Source organism: Lycium ferocissimum, chromosome 10, assembly GCF_029784015.1.
Source record: "Lycium ferocissimum isolate CSIRO_LF1 chromosome 10, AGI_CSIRO_Lferr_CH_V1, whole genome shotgun sequence".
NCBI lineage: Eukaryota > Viridiplantae > Streptophyta > Magnoliopsida > Solanales > Solanaceae > Lycium > Lycium ferocissimum.
Window position 1 is genome coordinate 48,190,627 of NC_081351.1, and position 21,750 is coordinate 48,212,376.

Here is a 21,750-nt window from a genome sequence, read left to right on the forward strand (position 1 = left end):
ACATAAAATGATTAAAACAAAATCTTAAATGAACTTTTGACTCTTAATAAAGGTGAAATAAGATAATATTCGAGATACCATAAAGTAGTAATACTCCTAATTAACAGTACTAATAATTATATAACAAATAATTGATTACATAACACCCTACTTTAAAATTTGTTGTAGAAATTAGGGTGGAACTTCAAGCCACATTACCGAGTTCTTCAACTGCAGTGCATGTAAACATAATGTAAGCTACTTGATAGACAATATCTAATTGTTTGTGACACATATAAGGCAATCAGGTACGAATTAAAAAGAAAAAAACAAAAGAAAGAGGACAAAAAATCAAAGCTAATAGCTTTTAAATCGACAGCAAAAACGGAAATGTTTCTCTATCTCTGACGTTCACTAATTATTTGTCTGTTGCGGCCTCTTTTTTCGTTTGTTCATAATATATTAGTACCGTCAGTTGTCTTAGCATTTGTCGACTAACAATTGTTTTGCAAGCTTCTTCTCTTTTTTCTGTAAATTATTTGGAGAATAGTTATACATCTAAAAGGTTCTGTTGATGATAGTGTATAGCTTGATAAGGAGTCTTTTCCTTTACAACTGATATGTCTGCAAAAAGTGTATAGCTTGATAAGGAGTCTTTTCCTTTACAACTGATATGTCTGCAAAAGTAATGTAATCGCATTAGTAGGCGAAAAGAAAAATGAAATTTAAAAAGGAGTTGTATATTAATGCTTAATGATGTGAGGTTTTAAGGAAAAAACCGCAAGTGGCTTGGCCCAGCGATTGTATCACATCATGTTAAGAGTATCTTTGGGCCGTTTTAGCCCAACAACTGGAATCAGAGCCAATGATTTGGCGGCCCCTTTGGGATTCGGTGACCGTAAATACTCTAGACGATGTGGGTGGCACATGTGAGGCCTTTTGGGGAAAACCGTGCGGGCATGGCCCAAAGCGGACGATATCACATCATATTAAAAGTATCTTTGGGCCGTTTTAGCCCAACAAGTATGCCTGACTTTATATACATATTTTCCAATTGCACACAATCTTCATCTCTGGTCTTCTTAGCAGCTTCGGAGAGGAACAGACTTTATTAACAAAACAAATGTAATGAACTTGATATGCTCTTGAAGCAATTTTTTCACGAGCAGAGTAATATCTATCTCATATGATTAATTCATACAAACAAGCTTGACATGTTTTTATTGAAAAAGATAGTTTTATTAAGGGCATATGTAACAGATCATACATATCAATACTCAGTTGCGACAATAGATCTAATTAGAGAAATACTTTGTTTCTTGACGGACGACGAAACAAGGTTGAGTTCAAGTAAAGGTAACAGGTTGACGTAGACCTTCTATGGGATACGGAAGAAGAAATGTAATCCCTTCACCCTTAATCACAATTTTCGATTTCAAACTCTGTGAATAGAAAAAAAAAAATCTTAATAAGGAATACTTTTCCCTTCCACACAACACAGAGTCTGAATTAGCTCATTGGTTCGAATATCAGATAGTTGAAAAAAGTTTGACGTAGAAAATTAAATCACTCGGTAAAAAACAAAGCACACCCCTAGCCCCAAATATATGTAGGGACATCAGCACATGTATATCGGTTATAACAACTATTGACACCAAATTAACCAAGGACTAGACGTGGCAATAGTAGCCAAAATAATTGGCATTCATTAGCCAACTCTTCCAAAATGAAGAACTGAACAATGCATATGAGCCAAAAAGTCCATCGACATCTTCACTGGGCTCGACGGTCATGACCTACCACAGAAGCTCTTGCCCTTCTCTTTTGTTTCCCTGACTAAGGACCAAGATTGGTTCTACTTTCTCATCCAGAATTTTTTTTTTGATATATAGTTTTGAGTGGGTCTATTTCGAATTGGTTGAGAACACCTGGATGATGTTGTATACAATATTTCAGTCTGATTAAATGTGATTTAGAATAGTTTGGAGTCAGATATAAGTCTGGAGTCACTACTACTAGGCGTGTATATCGTGTATATTACACATAGATTTTTCATCAATATACATGATGTGCACGAGATAATTGTTGATTTGAAGAAGCTTTAGGTTGATATCTTTGAACTTAGAAACTCGCATATGGAGGCTAGCAAATTCATAACTGCTTTTTTTTTTTTTTTTTTTTTTTTTTTATAGTAGTAAAAAGCTTTTTTAATTGTCATGGTGGAATAACTGGTGGTTATGGTAGTTTCTGGTGGTGTGGCAAAAATGTGTGAAAATGAGAGGAAACAGGTTTTAGTAGCACATAGGGTGTTGTCTTCATGTTATTATATATTGTGTATGCCATATGTACATCATTGTATGTCATATGTATATATCCTATAGAATGTCATATGTAACGTACATTATAATATACATGACACACATGTGGCATAGATAAAATATAGAAGTAATATACATATGATATATAAATGATATACATGAGATTGTTCTTCTTCAACTTCGAAATTCAATCTAAAATTGATCTAAAACCTAACCAAATCGTCTCAAGCTTGAGATATACGCTCCTCAAAATATTCTCAAGCTTTTAGGAATAACACCCGGTCAAAATGATTCCAACTTTGCAAACATTTTAGATTGAAGCTTCACTTCATTGACGGCGGCTGACTCTGATGCTTCACGTTTTGTGTTTGAAAAATCTGAGAGAAGATAAGAAGAAAGGAAAGATTTTTGAAATCCTTACATATTATATGAAATCTTTGTTGCTATATTTTGAAAGTCGAATAGTAGCATTTTTTTTTTTAATTAGGGGTCTAATTACATATATCTCTGTTAATATCCATTTTTTTGCGCAGATTGCCCTTCTTTTGGGGTGGTCTTTAAATTTTGCCCCTCAAATTTGTGGTCTTTAAATTTTGCCCCTCATATTTGTGGTCTTTAAGTTGTGTCCTTCGCTTGAAAAGGTGGGCGAATATATGAAGTTCTGGGTTCGAACCCCCGCTCAAGCATAAAATAAAAAAATAATTTCGCAAGGCAGGACTAGGGGAGTGTATGCCGGATCCGGCTTACAATCTTTAACGAAAAGCTAAAGTTATGCCGGATCCGGCATAACTAAAAGTCTGCCCCATAAGACATAGTTTAGTTATGCCTTATGGGGCAGAATTTTAGTTAAGGCATAACAAAATTATGCCCCATAAGGCAAGAACTTTTCCGGAAAAGTTCCGTATGGGCATACTTTTAGTTATGTCTTTGGGGCATACTTTTTAGTTAAGGTATAACTAAAAGTTTACCTTAAAAAGTAAAAAAAAAAAAAAAATATATATATATATATATATATATATATCAACTAAAAGTCCGCCCTCCGTGAGACTTTTAGTTAAACATAACTAAAAGTCTCATTGCAAGGGGGCATAGCAAAATTTAAACTTTGCCTTATAAGACAAACTTTTAGTTATGCCTTAAGAAAACTTACGCCTTATAGGGCATACTTTTAGTTAAGTTTTATGGGGCACACTTTTAGTTAAGGCATTACTAAAAGTTTACTTTGAAAAGTTAAAAAAAAAAAAAATATATATATATATATGCTTCAAGGCAAAGGCTGCCCCCTCCGGCAGACTTTAAATTTAAACTCTGCTTTGCAATTTTTTTAAAAATTTTTGACTGAGCGGGGGGTTCGAACCCGGAACCCATGGGTTTTTAGCGAATTTTTTTTTAAAATTTAAAGCATAAATATGAGGGCGAAAAAAATTTAAATACCACCCCAAAAGAAGGGCAATTCGCAATTCTGTGAATTGCCGTTAATATCCTATGAATTATATGGGTAGAGATGATGGGCCCATGGACTATATTCATAAGGGCTAAGGCTCAATCTACAGTCCAAGTCCATATTTTCATAAACGGGTTAGACTCGCGCAAATGGACTTAGGACCCGTTTGACCATAAGAATTATTTACTTTTTTCAGGAATTTTTTTTCCTTTTTTTCAAAAATTAGTGTTTGGCCATGAAAATTCCAAATACAAATTTGAAAAACAAAAAAACAAGTTTTTCACAACCAAAACGAGTACATTTCAACAAAAAAATACTATGGCCAAACACAACTCCAACTCCAAAATTCCAAAAAAAGTGAATTTTTTTTTGGTTTCTATGGCCAAACGCCTACTTAGACTGTTTGGGTCAAGACTTAGGGTGTTTTTGGTGTGAAGGAAAATGTTCTTCATGCATTGAAAATAAGTAGTTTCTCAATTATTTTTTAATGTTTGGTACATAAGTAAAAAAAATATGATCCCAAGAGAATTTGTATGTAATCTAGCAAGGGGGAGAGTGGGGATTCAGGGTTTTGGGGGGGGGGGAAGAGGGGATGGTCAAGAGGTGGGGCTTAGTTGGTGGGGAGGTGACAATTATTATAGAATGTCAGTTATCGAAATTGTTTTCTCTACTTCTATTAGAGAAATTATATTCCTCATTTTTAAAGAACTTATTTTCTAGAAAAAATATTTTCCAATATATTTTGACCAACCAAACAAGCAAATATTGGAAAACATCCATATCAAACACACCATTGGGCCCTTTAAGTTAAAAATATATGAAGACAAAAATTAAAACTTGGATCAAAATTCATATATTCTTGATTTGTACTTTTGGGTGTTGTTCTAGCTAGTGACGTAGTTAGTCTACCCCTAGTTTCCACCATACAACCTTGACGTAATCCCAGATGAAGTGGAATATAATGCAGAAGATTTTAAGATTTCTACTAATTGTTGACTCATTTCAAGACTAAGAGCAGTCAATGATCGCAGATGAAACGATTGCATGAATTTCAAGACTTGATTAGGAAGTGTTTGAATACCCATTTTGATGATTTATGAAAAAATTATCATCTTTGAAAATTTAGGAACTACTTATCCAAGCCGAGGTGAATTTAATTTTTTTGACAGAAAAGGGTCAAAAATATCCTCAACGTATTCGAAAGGGTTCAAAATGTCCTGCTTTCACTTATTAGATTAAATTTGCCCTCCTTCCGTTATATGACATTCAAAAATGGCTCAATCATATGATCGGCTGAATAACAAGTTCAAAAATGTGTGCACTTAGAATGATTCCCAAAAGGACACATTTACTGAAAGGACCATGCCATTTTCCAAATTATGTTCAACGGTCTCACCTTTCTTTTTATAATGAAAAAAAAATCATTTTCTCCTTTAAAACGTTTAAAAAAAATTAAAGAAAAATTTAACATATTAACTTGTTATTAAAAAAAATGGGGCCCCAAAAATATGGTGCCTAAAGCACTGCTTGAGATGCTTAACCCTTCAGCCGCCCATGATGATGATGACTATGTTGTATTTCTTGAAATTTTATCTTTCCATCAGGTTAAACTAATTAATATTAACAATTAGGCCAAGATATGGAAGTAATAATTATATTAATTATGGTCCATTAACTTGATGCAAAAGGAGCACCTGATGAGTGGTGAGTACTTCCCATATGTTGAAGGATGGAATGGAATCTCATTAATCTTCAAGCCATAGACTTGGAAAAGGAATTTTTTTAATTTTATTTTTAACCTCAACTTGCCTCTTTTCATACACATTCCTTTTACGTACCTTATTTATTCATTCACCCACTGCTGTATGTTTTGCAAAACTAACAAAGTTTTACAGAAAAGGAAAAGATAATGGCTTCATATCTAGTTCTTCTTCAAAGAGTTTTGCTCAGTTTATTTCTTTTATCAGGTAGTGTTTTCATGTTTCTATTTACTAGCTTAAGCGGTTTATTTTACCTGCAATTGAATCCCTTCCCCAAAAAAGTAATACCTGTAAGTAATACAAATTTTTTAGTACCTTTGCGGCCTTAACACAAGAGAAACTTTTATTGCAGTAGTTAAGGTGATTCAGAAATTGCTTTCTGTCACTTATAATAGTTTTTTGAATTCTCTTATTAAAATTTCTAATTCTATATTGACCTGAGGAAATAAGATCTCTTGGCCTCTTACAATTTGAATAGAAGAAAATGTCTCTTTCATAACTCTTATGTGTTTAAATGAAGATCTCTTGTAAAAATGTCATAAAACTAAAAGAAGTTTGTAAAGGGCCAAAAATCCATTTCTGCCCTCTATTGCCCCTTCCAAACCCAAAAAATAATTATTTGGTTTTCTTCGTATTCTTTTTCAAGTACCTGACACATTATTGAATTAACAAAAGAAAATGTAATTGTGTGTTACATTTGAATCAGTCCATCATCAGATTGTACCACGTGAACTGTGAAGCTTGGTTTAGAAACTTTCAAAAGGTATTTGATAGATAAATGGTTGAAGTTTGGAAAAATAAGCTATTTGAAGTTAAAGTTAAAAAAGTAGTATTCCACAATTAGTCTTATTCTTTTAATGCCCATGACCTCTACTAAATTAAAATGTTAAAAAATCAAAGCTAAAAACGAATATATATGTTGCACTATACAAACCATCTTCCAACACGCACTAGAGAAACGTGCACCCTTTTTTTTATTGTAAAGGAATGTCTAATGAGGTAGAACGAAACTCATTATGCGGGATGGATTCAGAACTTAAAACTTTATGAGTTTATATAACAATCTCAAGTTATTATATAATAATAATAATTGTGTTTACTGTTAAATGCTTATAGATATTAAAATATGTAGTATGATAATCAAATTTGTGAAAAAAGAATGTTGTTTGTAGAAACTCTATAGAAATTAGCGGAGATAAATAGTTTTTTAGTCCTTTACAAATATTTTTATATTTTTTACCTTTTTAGAAGAGATCTTCATTTTTTAACACATAAGAGATTTGGAAAAAAAAATACATAATAGTCCTGAAAAGGTTATTTTATTCTATTCAAATTGTAAGAGGGCAAGAGATCTCGTTTTCTCGAAACTAGCGAACCTAGCTGCATGCTTAATTGCTTATACCCATTTCCATCTTTTTCCCTCTTTCGGTTGCAATCATTGGTTTTCTCTTCTTTATTTATTCAAATTGTTTCAAAACTGATCACTCATTTATCATATAGTTATAATCTTTTTCGCGCATGTCATGTAACACTATTAGTTTGTTATCAAATTTTATACATCCTTTACAAGTAATTCTAAATAATTATATGTGTATCAGTATCCCAAAACTTATAATCAACCGAAGAAAATGATGATTATATGCAACCATGAGTCCACGACTCTATGAAAGTGCACGTAACAATACGTGAAACAATAATCTTTCAATTTTTTCAACGAGATCACTCCACACATAGGCGAAGTTAGAATTTTTGATTTAAGGGTTACAATCACAACTCATTTTACTTATTGGGTTCGAATAGATTATTTGTATATATATTCAATAACTTTTTAACAGAAATACAGGATTTAAGCCAAAGTCGTTATTGCATTATGCCAAATCTGTCCACCCCAGATTCCATAGCAACTTACTCTAAATTTGTATGACAGGTGTAATAAAATTCTCTGAGTCTGCTAGAGTTTTCACCATAATAAACCATTGCAAAGAGACGATTTGGCCAGGTGTTTTCCCAGGAGACAACTTCAATGGTGGTGGATTTACTCTAAAACCAGGCCAATCCATGGTTTTCACTGCACCTGTTGGTTTTCAAGGCAGAATTTGGGGTAGAACAGGTTGCAATTTTGACAAAAACGGTAAGGGGTCATGCCAAACGGGTGATTGTGGTCCATCTCTCAAATGTTCGGGTACAGGAAAAACCCCTGCTTCACTTGCCGAATTTACCCTTGCTTCACTCGATTTTTACGATGTTAGTCTTGTCGATGGATTTAACGTGCCAATAAGCGTTAGACCACTTAATGGTAAAGGAAATTGTAGTGCTGCTGGTTGTAATGGTGATTTAAGAGACAATTGCCCCAAGGAACTTGCTGTTAAGAAAAATGGGAAAGTTGTTGCATGTAGGAGTGCTTGTGATGTCTTTAACACAGATGAGTATTGTTGTAGGGGTAATTATGGAAATCCAACGACTTGTCAACCTACGTTTTATTCCAAGAAATTCAAGGAAGTTTGTCCCACTGCTTATAGTTATGCATATGATGATCCAACTAGCATTTTCACATGCTCAGGGACCGACTATGTTATTGGCTTTTGCACCTCAAGGTATGTTAAAATAAACTCATTTCTATTATTTTTAATTTACTTTTCTCTTTATTTTCTGAGTATTATTTTTCGCTGGATATTCGATATCCACTTTTTAGGCTGACTAATCTGAATTTACACCAAAAAGTCTCACTTGAGGGATAAAATGCTCTTTGCAAAAAAAAAAAAAAAAAAAAAGGGGATATTTTTGCATGTCCCTCAAACCAAAGTGTATATACACACACACTCACCCTAGCAAAATGATCATGCGAATCTAGAAGAACGTGGCAAGACTACTCGTCATAACTAAGAAAAAAAAAAAAAAAAAAAAAAAAAAAAAAAAAGAATTTGTATCCCTACTTTGTTCATTTAAATATCTAGTTGCACCACTTAAATAAATTCTTTCATTCACGAGTTTATTAATTCATAAAGCAAGATTCGAGTAAACATACATTGACGGAGAAATTTATTGTTCATAATAATCGAAGAGAAAATGGATTAAGAGAATTTTCTTAATCCAGGGTACAAAATTCTCCTTTTATGACACAATCTTCCTTACCTTTTATCCAAATGAAATTTAGGACCCGTTTGGCCAGAAGAATTATTCACTTTTTTCCGGAAAAGTTTTTCACTTTTTTCAAAAATTAGTGTTTGGCTATGAAAATTTCAAATACAACTTCAAGTTGTATTTGAAATTTGAAAAACAAGAAAAACCTGTTTTTCAAGTTTTTCACTTTTTTCACAATCAAAACAAGTACATTTCAACAAACAAAAAAATACTATTTACAAAAACTATGGTCAAACACAACTTCAACTCCAACTCCCAAAATTCCAAAAAAAGTGAATTTTTTTATTTTATTTCTATGGTCAAACGCCTACTTAAAAAGCAAAAGGAGTAAATTTGATACGTTGAAATTGCAGGAAAAAACAAGTATGCTCATACCATGATCACAAGCTGGTCTGCAGTGGATCAAACAGTTTAAGATCATCGATAAGCAATTTGTGGATGATAATTCTTGGATTAACCCTCATTGCCAATTTGAAGATCATCTTTTAATATGTATAAAGGAATACTTTTGATTTTTTTTTCTGGGAAAGTTATCCGGGTTTACACTTTATTTTTTCCATTAAAGCTGTTGTTGCAAAGTTCATGCTATTTCTTTGTTATTAATTTCCGGGCACGCGCTTTGCGCGTATATCCCATGCTAATGAGTGTACAATTTTAAAAATCATTTATATTATTAAACAATCTGTTTGGTTATATAATAAAAGAAAGAAAAAAGTGTATTATTTGTGATTTTTGATTTTGCCTTCAATGACCAAAGTTACTCAATTACCTTCCTTCTTTTGAGGTTAGTTAGCATAATAGTATTAAGCATAGAGAAATTAAATGATAAGGTTGGAATAATAGTCTATTTCTCCTCTATAATTAATTTATTTGAATTTGATATGCAATTGGTAAGATATTTGAACTTAATGTGTATTATCATGATGGTAGGTAATAAATGTCAATATAGATATAGATATTGTGTGTATAAAATCATATATTACTCTATTCAAGAAAAATATATCTTATATCTAAAAAATTAAACTATACAGTTTATAAAAAAATAATTAGAAATATTTTTAATCTCTATACATAACTTACATATTTTATGTAAGCATAGAAAAGGAATAAAGAATAATAATATTATATTTTATATGTATATATTCCACAATGCTCCTAGAAAAGAAAGCGTATTTATTAATGCAATGGACTCTTTAGCTTCTTCTAGTGTTAGGCTCCCCAATATGCTTTCCCCTTGTAGCGTCCCTCTGAATGGAGGCCCACTTAGTTCGTATACTTTTGATAGCCATCTTTTGCCTGCTTCAACAAATCATGTAACTCCCTATACTGTCAACTTCTAATATATTAGAGTACGTATCTTTTAAACCAAAAAAAAAAAATACATTTACATTTTTATTCTAAATTTATAATGTCAATTTTTTCGCATATTGCAGATGATTTGTAGTGACCCTGAATATTTCGTAAGGTTTAAGATTTTAAAATGCGTTAATGGATATTAAAAATATCGTTTTGTAGGGATCTAGTAGCTCAGCTGATTGGCTATCCGAACTTCCACCTTGTTGGTGAGGGTTCGAATTCTCATATTGTGATTTCCTTCCCTCTTTCTCCTTCCCCTACCCGTATGTAATTAAAAATAATAATATCATTTTGTGAGTTAATGACGGCTTTGAATATGGGTGATATCACTTGGACATGATATGAAGGAGTCCGGAGCCTAAAGGAGTAAAGGGCATAAAAATACACAAAATAAAACCAAAAGGACTAACGAATGTGATAAGGCTAACACTATATACACTCAACTAGGAGTTCTTTTATAACGTGGAGGGGCCAACGTTATACCCCATAAAAAAAATTGAATTGTCAGACCAAAAAAAAAAAAAAAATTAATGGTATAACGTGGACTGATCCACGTTATACAAATAATTTTGTATAACGTGGATCAGTCCACGTTTTACAATATATATGTTGTATAACGTGGATCAGTCCACGTTTTATAATATATATGTTGTAAAACGTGGACTGATCCACGTTATACAAAATTATTTGTATAACGTGGATCAGTCCACGTTATACAATATATATATATATATATATTGTAAATCGAGGAAGTTGAAACAAATGTTGACGTGGACTAAACATTCATAACGTGAGGAAGGGGCTGAAAATATTCTTTTCTTGTCTTCACACTAGTAACACTATTTTATCCACTTAAAACACACAATACCACACATAAATTCGTAACGAAACAAAGTAACATATGAAGTCAAGTAGAAACGGCTTACCCATAAGCAGGAAACCATCTCAGAGCACTATGGGAGAAGAACCTGGATTGCACAAAGAGAAAGTGCTCTTAGACAATAAGAATTAGAACCTAATGATTTTTGTTTTTCCACAATCGATCATTTTTTTTCTTTTCATGAAAACTTTAAGGTTTAGCTAAGATGATGCCACATAAGATTACGGTTGAATCGATGGACCAACTTGACCGAACAATTCAAAATATTGTCCCCATTCCGAATTAAACAACATCGGAAGATTATGAGTTATCTCATAATATAGTCTCCGGAAAAATTAACTGAAATACAAAAGCATTCACAAGCAATCAAGATCTAAAAGTCTCTAACATACTTGCCGACATCTATAAGAATGTTACAATTGATGTTGCCGTGTGGCTGGTATAGCGAACAAGGATGCCGGTGTTCATTCTCCTATTTACGTTACCCGATTCGGTTAGGGGCTTTAGTGCACACCTATAACTTGGACATTAAAAGAATTCCATATAGTTTAATCAATTATTTTAATTGAAAGTACTCTTAACAATTAATACAAATAAGGATGCGATTGCATTTAGGTTTCTCAGCTTACAGGACAAGTCTTCAAGGGGTTAGTGAGGTGGCTCACTCGTGGAATTCCTTCACTTGTACCGGTTAATAATATTATCTCGGAATATAGGTGGACATTAGCCCACAATTTACAATATATATATATATATTGTATAACGTTGGACCGATCCACGTTATACAAAATTATTTGTATAACGTGGATCACCCACGTTATACCATTAATTTTTTTTTTTTTTTTTGGTCCGACAATTCGTTTTTTTTTTTTTTTTTTGGGGTATAACGTTGGCTCCTCCACGTTATACCCCTTTACTTATATATAGTGGAAGAGGCAGCCCCCCTTTTGGTTTATTTTGTATATTTTTGTGCCCTTTAGGCTCCGGACTCGATATGAAGTGTACAAGACGTTTTAGGAGTGATTTAGAATTTAATAAAAGCTTTGGAGCCAAGAAAAGTTCGAAACATGCAGAGGGTTGAGATTAAAACAAGTACAAACAAGGTCTAACTTCAAACAATCACAACTCCCTATCTATAATGAATTTGGCTTTGAATCGTTGAATATCCGGATAAAAAGTGACTAACGAATGTGATAAGGCTAACATTGGAGATAATACACTCAACTAAGGGTAGTTCTTTTAGATAGACACTCAGTTTTATTTTATAACCCAAAAGTCATTCAACTATTGATAATTCACTTAGAAAGTCACCTAATCAATTTAAAAGATTTTTCATTAAATTTGGTGACGTGAAATTTTTAGTTTAAGCTAAATTTTTAAAAAATAAGAAGGTACTCATTTTAACCATTTATTGACCCGCCCCACTTGATGCGTTCCGATGAGTCAAATATATACCAAGGCCCTTACTCTCATTCCCTCCTAAATCATCCTCTAAATCTGACTATTCGTTATTTCTTTTATTAGATCACCAAGGAGGTTCTACCAAAAAAATAAGTTATGTTTTGTGTTTTGAGTTAATTATACTCATTTATATGTTGATTCTAATTCCACCTTAACTTATAAATTTCACATTTCAACCTAAATTGTTCAAAATACCAAAAAATCCAAACTTTGAATTTTTGAGCTTCAAGAAGCTAGGTAAATTCAACAACTCAACTCATTTATTATGAGTAGAAAAGTATTTATAATATATTGTAATGGTTGGAAGGTTGATTTATAAAACCCGCATGATTATTACTTTTGAGAAAATGAGTAAGACGATGAATAGTATTCTTGAGAATTTACTGTGAATTACAATAATCTTAATGGACCTATTGAATTATTTGTTAGTAAACTAGAGGTCAATACCCAAGAATTTACCCCATTGAATTTGAACCTTATGAATCGTCGAAGGAAACGAGCCTGAATGAATGCAAGAATGTAGAGGATTGAATTGTTATGAGCTTGTATCGATGACAATGGGTTCTTGGATGTATATTGAAGTTCTTTGAAGAAATTATTTTTATTAGAGCTTACGCTGGTGAGTTAAGGCAAACCTTGAGGTAACTTGATCTGACTGCAAAAGTCATTTTTTCACATAAGGATATGAACTTTTAACTTCATATCATTATCAACAAGGGTTGTGGTGGAATGGATAGGGTCCCTCCACTCTTAACCAGAGGTCTCGAATTCGGATTTTGGATATGAAAAAAATCCTGTTAGGGAGCGCTTACCCCTTAAATGGGCCTTACGCGACGTGATTCTCTGGATTAATCGAGGCCTCAATGCGGATATTAGACAATGGATGTGAAATTAGAAAACAAAGAAAAACTTCATATCATTGCTCCAATCAATAGTTAGATATTATTATTAGTACGTAGTGTTAACAAATTTAATCAAAACACCATCCGATCTGTTAACACTATAGTTAATCTGTAGATATTTTTCACTTCACAACCAAAAGATAAAAAATAGAGGATTACTTTGTAAAAAGTAACCTAATATATGAAAAATTAACTTCTGTAACCAATTTGGTTACTCAATTTTACCACTAAATTAAGTTTCATTAGTCTGACCATATAATCTTTTAAGGAATTATGACCCTGATCTCATTGAGTTCCAATTTAACTTCTTGGGTTTTGATTGAGTGCTTCCTGAAGATTGGTAATTGAAGCAGCCTAAAAAAAAAAAAAAAAAAACAAGGATGGGAAAAAGGAAAAAAAGGGAGGAAAAGGAAAAGATGATAAATATAAGTGGTGGATTTCTCTTCAGGTGAAAGGAATCTCAGTGGAGTTAGTCTTCAAAGGGAAGACAACGTGCTGCCCCTCTGCTTTTTATTAAAATAAAATCTTTTGAATTATGACTTCCCCTCACAATTATATGAAGAAAGAACTCACGAACCTATTAATTTACACGTATATGTCTAGATTTTTGACTGAGGAGAGCTAGAATATAAACAACAACAACACACCAGTATGATTCCACAAGTGGGTGTGGAAAAAGTAGAAGGACGTATGCAGATCTTATCTCTATTTTTTGTGGGGGCAAAATGACTGTTTCGAAAGACTTCCGGCTCAAAGTAAAATATAAATAAGTAAATATATGGAGAAGTCAAAGGGATTCAACACCTATTATATATTACCTAAAATAAATTTTAACCTCGTATATATAGTATATAATTTTTTGACGAAAGAGATTCGAACCAACACCTTCTGATACTATAGCTCCGTCTATTCTATACACCCAATGATATATTATGCAGAGTTTAAGTTGCAAATCAAATATATGACACGTGTCTTCACATACATGATTATCACTAAATCATACTAGTAATTAATACATGTTCTCACCTTAATTTATCATTTAGTTATGACAAATTAATATAATCTGCGATAAATTTTTACTCAGAATTAATCCGTCTCTGAAAAGTCAAAACATGTCTTTTTAGACTTTTTATATATGAATTTAAACTACATGCTTGTTAGTGTAATAAATTTTTAATATAGTTTAACTCATTATAACATAGTACTTATATTATTTATATTAGAAATTACCAATTAATTATTAAATAAAATTATTTATAATTCTCTTTAAATAACTTAATATTGTATATACTTTTTTTTTTTTACACTGCTATTTTCAAAGTATCAACTAGTTTAACTGTTCAAGTATTAGTCTCTGACCTTACTTTCTTACTGCATAGAGAATTGCACTCCATTGCCGTAATTCTCCTCCCACCCAGATCCAACTAAACTAAACTAAACTAAACACACCCTTTTCCTATTTCAGCTAAAGCCCTTTCACTTCTACGCTGACAAATGCAGTATTTTTTGTGCTAATTACAACAAAATAGTTGTCTGTCAGATCAAATGGCTGTTCCGATTGAAGAAGCCATAGCTGCACTATCCACATTCTCTTTAGAGGTAATTAATCTTACTTATGTTTATTAAATACGACTCTTATGAAGATTAGATTCATAATTTAATTTATTAAGCATGTTGTCTTAATTGATGAATTTGTTCCTAAAAATGATAGGATGATCAACCAGACGTACAAGGCCCAGGGTTTTGGGTTTCAGCTGAAGGTGCTGCAACTATTAGTCCTATTGGTAACAAACACATCCTTTTTATGTTTCTTTTAGGTCTTCACCACTCATTCACCTGTTTTCTTTTTTCCATTTTGATTATTGTAGTTAGTAATCTTATTATTGTTAATTGCTATTTCCATTCATTCCAAATGTCTTGTACTTGTATTTTCCATTCATTGCTATTTTAACAAATGTCGTTTTTATCTTTTCTTTTAGGTCTTCACTACTTATTCTGCAGTTTTTATTCCATTCATTGTTGTAGTTAGTAATGTTATTATTCTAGTTATTGTTAATTGTTTTTTTTACGTTCACTGCTAATGTCATTTCTTGGTCTTCCTTTCTGGTTGTAGCTATAAATAAATTTGCCTTCAGTATTTATTTTGATAAATAAAACTGTCTGCAATATTGTTTAGAAGTGTAACCTTTTTTATCATTTATTTCAATCCCATTACTCACTCAGTCCCAATTTATGTGGCACCGTTTGACTAGCAGATTCTTCAAAAAGAAAGGAAGGAAGACGTGTGAAATTTGTGGTCTAACACAAACCTTAAACGTTTGTGTGGCTATTAATCATTTCATTAAGGGTAAAAGGGGAATTATAAAGTTAAGTTGTTTCTAATTATAGAGAGGTGACATTCTTTTTGGACGGACTAAAAAGGAAAGTGCGCCGCATAAATTGGGACAAAGGGAGTATATTGTTTGTCTTATTATTATTTCTCGAATTTCAAGTGATTCTTTGTGAATGTTCCTTATAGGTTTTCCTTTCTGGAATTATAGCCCACCTATGAAATCAAATTGCCTAAAGTATTATCTTAAAGAAGTGTTTTTTAATTTTCTTTTAACGTTTCAAAATGTTTTTGGCAGAGTACAGTGACGTGGCTGCATATAGGCTGTCTTTATCAGAAGACACTAAAGCTATTAACCAGCTGGTATGTGTTAAGAAATTGTACCAGTTTTCTGCTACTTAAATTGCATTTCATTTCCATTATGTAATGCTGAAGTTGTTTGCAGAACGCACTTATACAAGAGGGGAAGGAAATGGGTTCCGTGCTCTACACATATAGAAGTTGTGTTAAAGCGCTTCCTCAGGTTAGTAAAGAATTTCAGCCTCTAACAGAAAAGGTTTTGATTTCTTAGTGAGATAAGGTCTTACATTATTCGGATCTTCTACTTTGCTTTCTAAGTTTTTTGTTTTTGTTTGGTTGGTGAAAATGATGATAACATGTGGTGTCGTACTTGTTTGTAGTTTATTTCAGAATATTGTTGTATATCTATATATCTTTGGCAGTTTTGTGAGAGCAGGAACTGTGATCAACCTCAGTCATGCTTTAAATTTTAGCAGAACAAAGAGCATAACCTTGTTAATCAACACACTAGGTCCTGATAACTGCGTCTAAGGCATATGACCATGTCAACTGGTCTTGTTTGCTCAATGTCCTGAAGCTAATGAATTTTTGGTGATAAGTGGACAGAGTGGATCAGATTCTGCATTTCCACAGTCAGATTTTCTGTATTGATAAATGGGGATCCTTATGGTTTCTTCAAGTCTGGAAGGGGTTTAAGGCAGGGTGATCCTTTATCCTCTATCTCTTTGTTTTAGTGATGGAGGTCCTAAGCATAACGTTCAAAAAGGCAGAGAGTTTGGGATGGTTTAAGGGCCTATGCATTGGTAGGAATGGAGGGGAAGAAATGGTACTTACACATATTCTGTATGCATATGATACCTTACTTTTCTGCGAGGCAGAAAAAGATCAATTATTGCATTTAAGACGGGTTTTGTTAAGTTTTCAAGCCGTTTCTGGGCTGAAATTCAATCTGTCTAAAAGTAGTATATTTAACATAAATGCAGAATATTGCATTGAGGAATTAGCTGATATTTTGGGGCGTGAAGTGGACAAGTTTCCTAGAGTATATTTGGGTTTTTCATTAGGGATGAAGAAGAAAGACAAGGGTATTTGGCAATGAGTAATTGATTGATGTGAAAATAAGTTAATCCCTTAGAAGAAACAATGTCTGTCTTTTGGGTGAAGACTTATCCTAATTAGTGGTGTGCTTGATGGAATGCCAAGATATACAATGTCTGCTTTATATGCCTACAACAATAGAGAAGAAGAAGAATTCTATTAGAAATCAGTTTTTATGTGACGGTAATGCTGATAAACGGAAGATCCATTTCAAATGATAAGTAAGAAGGAGCTATCAGTTTTTATGTGATGGTAATGTGTTATTTCTAGTTCCCTTTGTGGTGTACTTATGAGGTCCCTATTTGTATAGAGGATTGGATCTCTTTTGTTGAGAATCATATTTTGGTGTAGATTCTCTTCTTTTGGTATACGGCTTGTCTACGGGGACTAACCCATTTGTTAATAAAATACTTACCTTATCAAAAAAAGAAAAAGAAAAAAGGAGCTATGGGAGTGAGGAATTTGAAATTTCATAACAAAAGCTTGCTATTTAAATGGTTGTGGAGATACATTAGGAGTGATGATGTAATTTAAAAAGTGCTATTTATGGAAAGATGGGCGGTTGGAGGCAAAGTTCCACACAGATGAGCAGGGCAGGTGGAGTTTGAGAAGCAGACTTCCAGTCTTGCTTAGGTGCTCTGTGCTTAAAAAGGACTATGTAGCTTATTTTCATTCAACCTCTGGATGTCAATTAGAATTCTGGAGGAATTTAAATGATTGGGAACTGGAGGGTTTTTGTCTAACTTAGACAAAAGCTGGAGTCAAAGCTGGAGTCAATCTCAAAATTCTAGAAAAAGGTGGATGGTTTATTCTGGGTGAATAACAAGAATAGAATGTTCTATGTCAAAAATTGCTACAATGCTGCTAAAGCTTGCTGGTCAGGGGGTATCTCCTTGGCCTTGGAAGACTACCTGGAAAACTAAAGCTTTTGTCAAAGTAGCATGTTTTGGATGGATTGTCACTTGGGAAGCTTGTCTAACTCAGAATAATTTAGCGGAAAAGGCTCAAAAATGCCCTTAACCTATTGGAAATGGCTCAAAAATGCCCTCCATCCACCTATTGGGTTAAAAATGCCCTTAACGTTTTCTTTAGGTTCAAAAATGCCCTTCAAGTTAACAGAAAAATGACATGGAATTTAACTAAATAAGTGGTCATTTTTTATTGGTCCACATAAATTTTTGACTCAATAAAAAATTCCGACCCGGACAAACACCCAGACCCGTTTATAATACAACCTCTCGCACATGGAGATTAAGCTTTTCCTTCCTTCCCTTCCTTTCTTTCTTCCCCCCAAAATAGCAGATAAACAATAGCTTTGAATCCAAAAAGCAGCAGCTAAAATGCAAATTTTAAGCCAAAAAACAGCAGCTAAATGCAGAATTCTAACACAAAAACAGTAGTTAAATGCAGAATTCTAATGCAAAAACAGCAGCTAAATGTAGAATTTTAGCAAAAAAAACAGCAGCTAAACACATAATACTAACCCAAAAACAGCAGCTTTTAACCCTACAAACAACAGGTAAAATGAAAGCTTTCAACCCAAAAAAACAGCAGCTAAAATGCAGATTTTTACCCAAAATACAGCAGCTTTAACCCAACAAATAGCAGCAAAAATGCATAATAATGTAGCAGAAAGTACACCATTATATAAGGCCAAAATGTCTTCCATTTAAACATCAGTTTACATCATTACATAGCAGATTTCTTCTGCATTTCAAACTATACTAAAAAGTAGTACTGTGTTACATAGCTTCATTCTGGCCGCTACAAAATCAAAGAAAATAGCCCACGAGACTACGAGAGAACTCTTGAATTTTTGCACTTTAGCCTCCAACTTCGACACTTTCAACAAAGTTAGTACCCTCAATTTCAATCACCATCTTTCTTAAATTGTTCCTTTCTTGACGAACGATATCCAATGAAACTTCTAAATTGTTGATCACCAATTTCAGTTTCAAAAATCAAACAGATTTCTGGGCCAAATAATGCTTACACCTGAGCGAGGACACTTATAGGATTTACATCCAGCATTTACCCGAGTCCTCAATAGAGATTACGCGAAAAACCTTGGTCACGAGAAGAAACTGATTTTCAGACATTGAAGAGGAAGAAAGAAAACAACAAATTAAAAATAAAGAATAAATGGAAGAAAGGGGAGGGAAATTGATGTGGAAGAAAGAAAGAAGAGGAAGAAAAAGCTTAATCTCCATGTGAGAGAGGTGTAAAAGATATTGGGTTGTATTATAAACGGGTCTGGCCTGGGTCCCCTTTTTCTATTGGGTCAAAAAATTATGTGGACCAATAAAAAATGGCCACTTGTTTAGTTAGATTACATGTCATTTTTCTGTTAACTTGAAGGGCATTTTTGAACCTAAAGAAAACGTTAAGGGCATTTGTAACCCAATAGGTGGATGAAGGGCATTTTTAAGCCATTTCCAATAGGTTAAGGGCATTTTTGAGCCTTTTCCGAATAATCTACAGAAGAGGGTTTTGCTTTAAGTGGTTAATGCTACATGTGTGAAGAGGATCAGGAATCAGTGGAACATTTGCTCTTGCATTGAAGAGTACCCAGAGAATGTTCTTTAACCACCCCCCCCCCAAAAAAAAAAAAAAAAAAAAAAAAAGGAGAAGAGAGAGAGAGTACCCAGAGAATGTTGGGAGCTGTTTCTTAATGTGACTGGTGTTTCATGGGTAATGCCCCTGAAGATCAGGAGTTTACTGGAAAGCTGGCAAAGTCAAAGGATGCCTAGAAACTTGAAGCAGATTTAAAGAACAACTCCCATATGCATTTTCTGGACTATATAGCTGGAAGAGAACAAGTCTTGCTTTGAAGAAAAAGGATGCACATTTCTAGAATTAAGAATACTAGTTTGCATAATTTATATTCTTGGGGCGATAGTAGTACGCTAGGTAGTCCGGATCAGTACATGGACTTCTCAAGTTTGTTAGGAGGGGTCACTTTATAGTCTAGTGGTTGCACTATTGTTGTTTCTTGTATTTTCCTGTACCATCTTGGTATTATTTTAATAAAACTTGACCTTACAAAAAAGATTTCGCCCAGGTCACTAAACTAAATCAAATGTGGAAGGACTGCTGAATTCTCTACTAAACAGCACATGTAGCATAAAGCTCACAAAGGTAGCTTCGTTTTAAACCCAAGTACACATATCATGCTACTTTGGGTCCAGGTATAAGGATCTAGGTGGGTATGCTTGGATAGTAGACTTCAGCAGCAGATGCTAGCCATTTAATAGACTCCAGTTGTAGCTGCTTTCTTCTTTGATGACTTCAGACCTTAACCAGAAAGGGAATAGGGTGAAGTACTTGACCTACGTTCTATATAAAGTGTACAATTCCTTGCAAGTTCATTAAAATTCCATATACCGATCCTTGAATGTATTAGAGTTTGTTAAATTGGTTCAAGTCTACATGGATATGTAACCACATCTTCAATGTGATAACAAGCTATATAAGTGTTATTAAACGTCATCGTATCTTCACTTAAAGCGATGAAGCAATGCGAAAGGAGGTATTATCGCCTCATGGGTGAAGACTACCCATTAAAAAGGTGTGTGCTTCAAACATGATGCACAAAGTTATCCCAATGAGAACTAATCAGTTCCTTGAATCTCAACTTTAAAGAGTTAGATTAATATCAAAATTATTGTATATTGGATGCCAAAATTAGTTATTTGTTATAACTTCATATATGTTGGTATAATTTAATTAGTTTTTGCGCTTTTAACTTGTAAATATATTGAGATATACTGTTGTCGAGATGTTAAGTATTTTATCTATCCCCAGGCCTTTGGTTTAGTGGTAAGAGCACATCTCTTGATGTGTCAATTAGGCGCACCTCAAGAGTTTGAACCCTGATGTGAGGATAAAATCTGGTATTTAACTGGAGAAGGATAGAGGGGTGAGCCCATTATTCATCGAATTTCGGATCGCGCGCGAGTTGGTCCTCGGGGATTTCTTGGCTATAAAAGAATGTATTTTATCTAGTTTTGCGTTCCTTTTAACTTTGTTTGGATGTTTATTAATTAGTTAAATGGGTAAATGAAGCCCTATCAAGAGATCTAGTGCTGAAAGCTAATTTTCCTGAGAGATAAAGTTCCTTGTTCAATTATTTAGACAAATTTATGGCAGATTGAAGTTGTTAATATTTCTTCCTTGTACACACTTATTTGATGTTTGCACCTTCTTTTTTCCACCGTCCTACTTTTTCTTTACAAAACTTGTAATAGTAAAAGACATAGTATTGCAGCTTCCAGATTCTATGAAGCAAAGCCAGGCTGACCTGTATCTCGAAACTTATCAAGTTTTGGATTTGGAAATGAGCCGTCTGCGTGAAATTCAGAGATGGCAAGCATCTGCTGCATCTAAGGTTTGAACCGGCGATCAGTTTATCTATAATCTATACTAAAGATATAAGTTTCTTCTCACCCAAGCTTTTCTGCTTGATCCGTCTCAATGCAGCTGGCAGCTGACATGCAACGTTTTTCCAGACCTGAGCGGCGCATTAATGGTCCCACAGTAACTCATCTTTGGTCTGTACACGTGTTTTATCTTTTCATTAGTCTGCTCTCTTTGTTCTGAATTGCGATGATTTTTTTTTTTTTTTTTTGAAACTGGTAATTGTCTGAATTGAGATGATTTATTAATGGGTCAAGATTACATGTCACTATTTCATATTCACATCCTAGATGGTTATTGCTTCTTTTAGGGTGTTATAATCTTGGAAAATGTCGACTGGAGGGAAAGTCTAGTGGAAAAGGCCCT

At 33.4% G+C, this 21,750-nt stretch overlaps 2 protein-coding genes across 3 annotated transcripts in view; both read left to right on the forward strand.

Annotated features, from left to right (window-relative positions):
• The first annotated feature begins 5,599 nt into the window (after positions 1–5,599).
• LOC132034150 (pathogenesis-related thaumatin-like protein 3.5) lies at positions 5,600–9,376 on the forward strand. 2 transcript variants are annotated; one of them, XM_059424417.1, is made up of 3 exons: positions 5,600–5,708; positions 7,429–8,095; positions 8,996–9,375. In XM_059424417.1, exons 1-3 carry the CDS (start codon positions 5,651–5,653, stop codon positions 9,129–9,131), a joined length of 861 nt encoding a protein of 286 aa, XP_059280400.1. In that variant the 5' UTR covers positions 5,600–5,650; the 3' UTR covers positions 9,132–9,375. The 2 variants fall into 2 exon arrangements, with proteins under 2 accessions (XP_059280400.1, XP_059280402.1); XM_059424419.1 differs by having other exon boundaries at positions 5,629–5,708; positions 7,501–8,095; positions 8,996–9,376.
• Positions 9,377–14,572: 5,196 nt separating this feature from the next.
• LOC132034151 (protein PIR) overlaps positions 14,573–21,750 on the forward strand; it is a 38,141-nt gene continuing 30,963 nt past the window's right edge. The window contains exons 1-6 of the mRNA XM_059424420.1: positions 14,573–14,840; positions 14,953–15,025; positions 15,869–15,933; positions 16,016–16,093; positions 21,236–21,355; positions 21,448–21,518. Coding sequence (XP_059280403.1) covers positions 14,787–14,840; positions 14,953–15,025; positions 15,869–15,933; positions 16,016–16,093; positions 21,236–21,355; positions 21,448–21,518 — 461 coding nt within the window. The 5' untranslated portion in view covers positions 14,573–14,786. The remainder of the gene's footprint in view (positions 14,841–14,952; positions 15,026–15,868; positions 15,934–16,015; positions 16,094–21,235; positions 21,356–21,447; positions 21,519–21,750) is intronic.

What these genes read in the sequence shown, in the direction of transcription:
- LOC132034150 (XM_059424417.1), top strand. Translation starts at nt 5,651, where the DNA reads ATGGCTTCATATCTAGTTCTTCTTCAAAGAGTTTTGCTCAGTTTATTT. An exon ending in CAGTTTATTTCTTTTATCAG is followed by an intron (nt 5,709 to 7,428) that starts GTAGTGTTTTCA and finishes TTTGTATGACAG; the next exon opens with GTGTAATAAAATTCTCTGAG. An exon ending in ATTGGCTTTTGCACCTCAAG is followed by an intron (nt 8,096 to 8,995) that starts GTATGTTAAAAT and finishes TTGAAATTGCAG; the next exon opens with GAAAAAACAAGTATGCTCAT.